General features: G+C 36.0%; 1 protein-coding gene across 1 annotated transcript in view; it reads right to left on the reverse strand.

Annotated features, from left to right (window-relative positions):
* The window catches only part of LOC105359497 (uncharacterized), a 224319-nt gene extending 223920 nt beyond the window's left edge, over positions 1 to 399 (reverse strand). Inside the window, exon 1 of the mRNA XM_011496111.1 lies at positions 103 to 399. Coding sequence (XP_011494413.1) covers positions 103 to 229 — 127 coding nt within the window. The 5' untranslated portion in view covers positions 230 to 399. The remainder of the gene's footprint in view (positions 1 to 102) is intronic.
* Between the last annotated feature and the right edge of the window lie 1469 nt (positions 400 to 1868).

The raw sequence follows: 1868 nt of genomic DNA on the forward strand, positions 1-1868 counted from the left end.
GAAAAAATAAAGGGAGAGGAGAGCGGTCGTATAGAAAATAATCACGTGGCAGCGAATAATCATCGCGGCGCAATAAAGAAGGGAAGTGCGGGTTGTACTTACTTTTGTTGCCGACGTAGATGGGTGTCCACGTGAGTTGGGAGTGCACGAGCAGCGGCGCCAGGGCGAACAGGAACAGGGAGCCCAGCCGCAATAGACGGCGCGCCATTCCCGCTCTCGATTCCGGCATCTCTCCCTCTTGTCCTCTTCACCCCGGCCACGGCCTTTCCTGCCACCCGGGTGTCTCGCTCACGCTCACGCGAGCCTTGATTCTCTCCCCCTTTCAATCAGTGCGGCCGTCGTCTCAATATCATCTTCGCCCCAATGCGGAGCGACGATCTCGCATTTAACGAGGAATCCTTACTCGGCGCTTTCCAATTAGAGATTCTGGCTGGCTGTTCAGGAGCCGATTCGGGGCACCGATCCTGCGGCCCGTCAGCGCTGCGCCTTCCACGGATGAGCAATGAGGATCTGCGGGGATTCGGGGGAAGGATTATTTGACGATTGTGCCCACACTTTGCATAATAATAGATTTCGCCAATTTTCCTAGACTATAACGATTATACGTTAGAATCAAATTTCCATCCCCTCCCCCCTGCCCCTCACGCACTCACTTTCTCTGAAATTAGATGGGAAATAGTAGTGTATGAGTGTATGAGATAAATTATACTTACGAAATAAATTCTCATTGTATAAATAATATAATAATAATAAATAATAAAATTCCTGATACATCATAAGTCGCAGAAAATAGTTATTTGCATAATGATAATTTACTATAGAAGAAAAATCATAATATATATGTTGCAGTACCTTTATTGCAATAATAAAAGTGCATTGATAGAAATATGCCGTAAGTAATATAAAATATCATGAAATCTCAAATTTATGGACATTTAATCATTAATTTTCTTTTGCTTTTACGAGGACAAATTAAATTATTGAATTTTAAAGAAACAGAACAGACACGAAGAATGGAATTTAATAAATTTTGGAAAACATTTTCTAAATTAAGCAAACTTTTCTTAAATGAAATTATTACACGAATTAGTTAAGGAATTAGAATTATAAGAAAAAAGTTAAGAAAAGACGTGCTGCTGCGCTAAAGATTTTGATATTTGACGTAATTTTTGATCGACCATGTTTTTACAAAAGAACATTTAAAAATATGTGTCTTCGTGGAATTGGTATAAAATATTTTCATATATCGGCTCCAATAAATCATTGTATAGTAGATTACGCCATAAGTAATTAATAAATAAAGATAATAAACATTCTATTGTTATAGAGTGCTAGCAAGAGATAAGTATAAAAAATTTGCTGTTGTTATTGTTATTTAGCTAGCGACTAAATACTCTATTTAAATAAAAAATAAAATATTATTTCACGTTAATAAGTGTAATGAAATTATTTGCTACAATAGCCTATTCAACAGGTAATATTCAAAATTTTATTATTATCAACAAATCGCATCCAATAGAAATGAGAGTGGCGTTTAATATAATTTCCATGTATTTTTTTTTTTTTTTTTTTTTTTTTTTTTTTTTAATACCTTATTCTTGCTTGATTCGCAATTCAATTTAAAGTATATAATTAATATTTATATTAATGGCATTCAACGTAAATGTATATAATATACCTTAAACTTTGTAAAGCAAACTTCCATCCAATGTCACCAACCTTCACTTTTCTCTCATAGATTAGTCCTTGTATAATTCGTTTGCCCCTCGCTTACGTCAACGCGCCCTCACTACTTAAATTTGAAAAAGTCACTTGCCTAAACACACTCGCCAACTCGACCCTCCGCATACGATAACATACCAAAGTGA

This window comes from Ceratosolen solmsi, unplaced genomic scaffold (genome assembly GCF_000503995.2).
Source record: "Ceratosolen solmsi marchali unplaced genomic scaffold, CerSol_1.0 scaffold11, whole genome shotgun sequence".
Taxonomy (NCBI): Eukaryota; Metazoa; Arthropoda; class Insecta; order Hymenoptera; family Agaonidae; genus Ceratosolen; species Ceratosolen solmsi.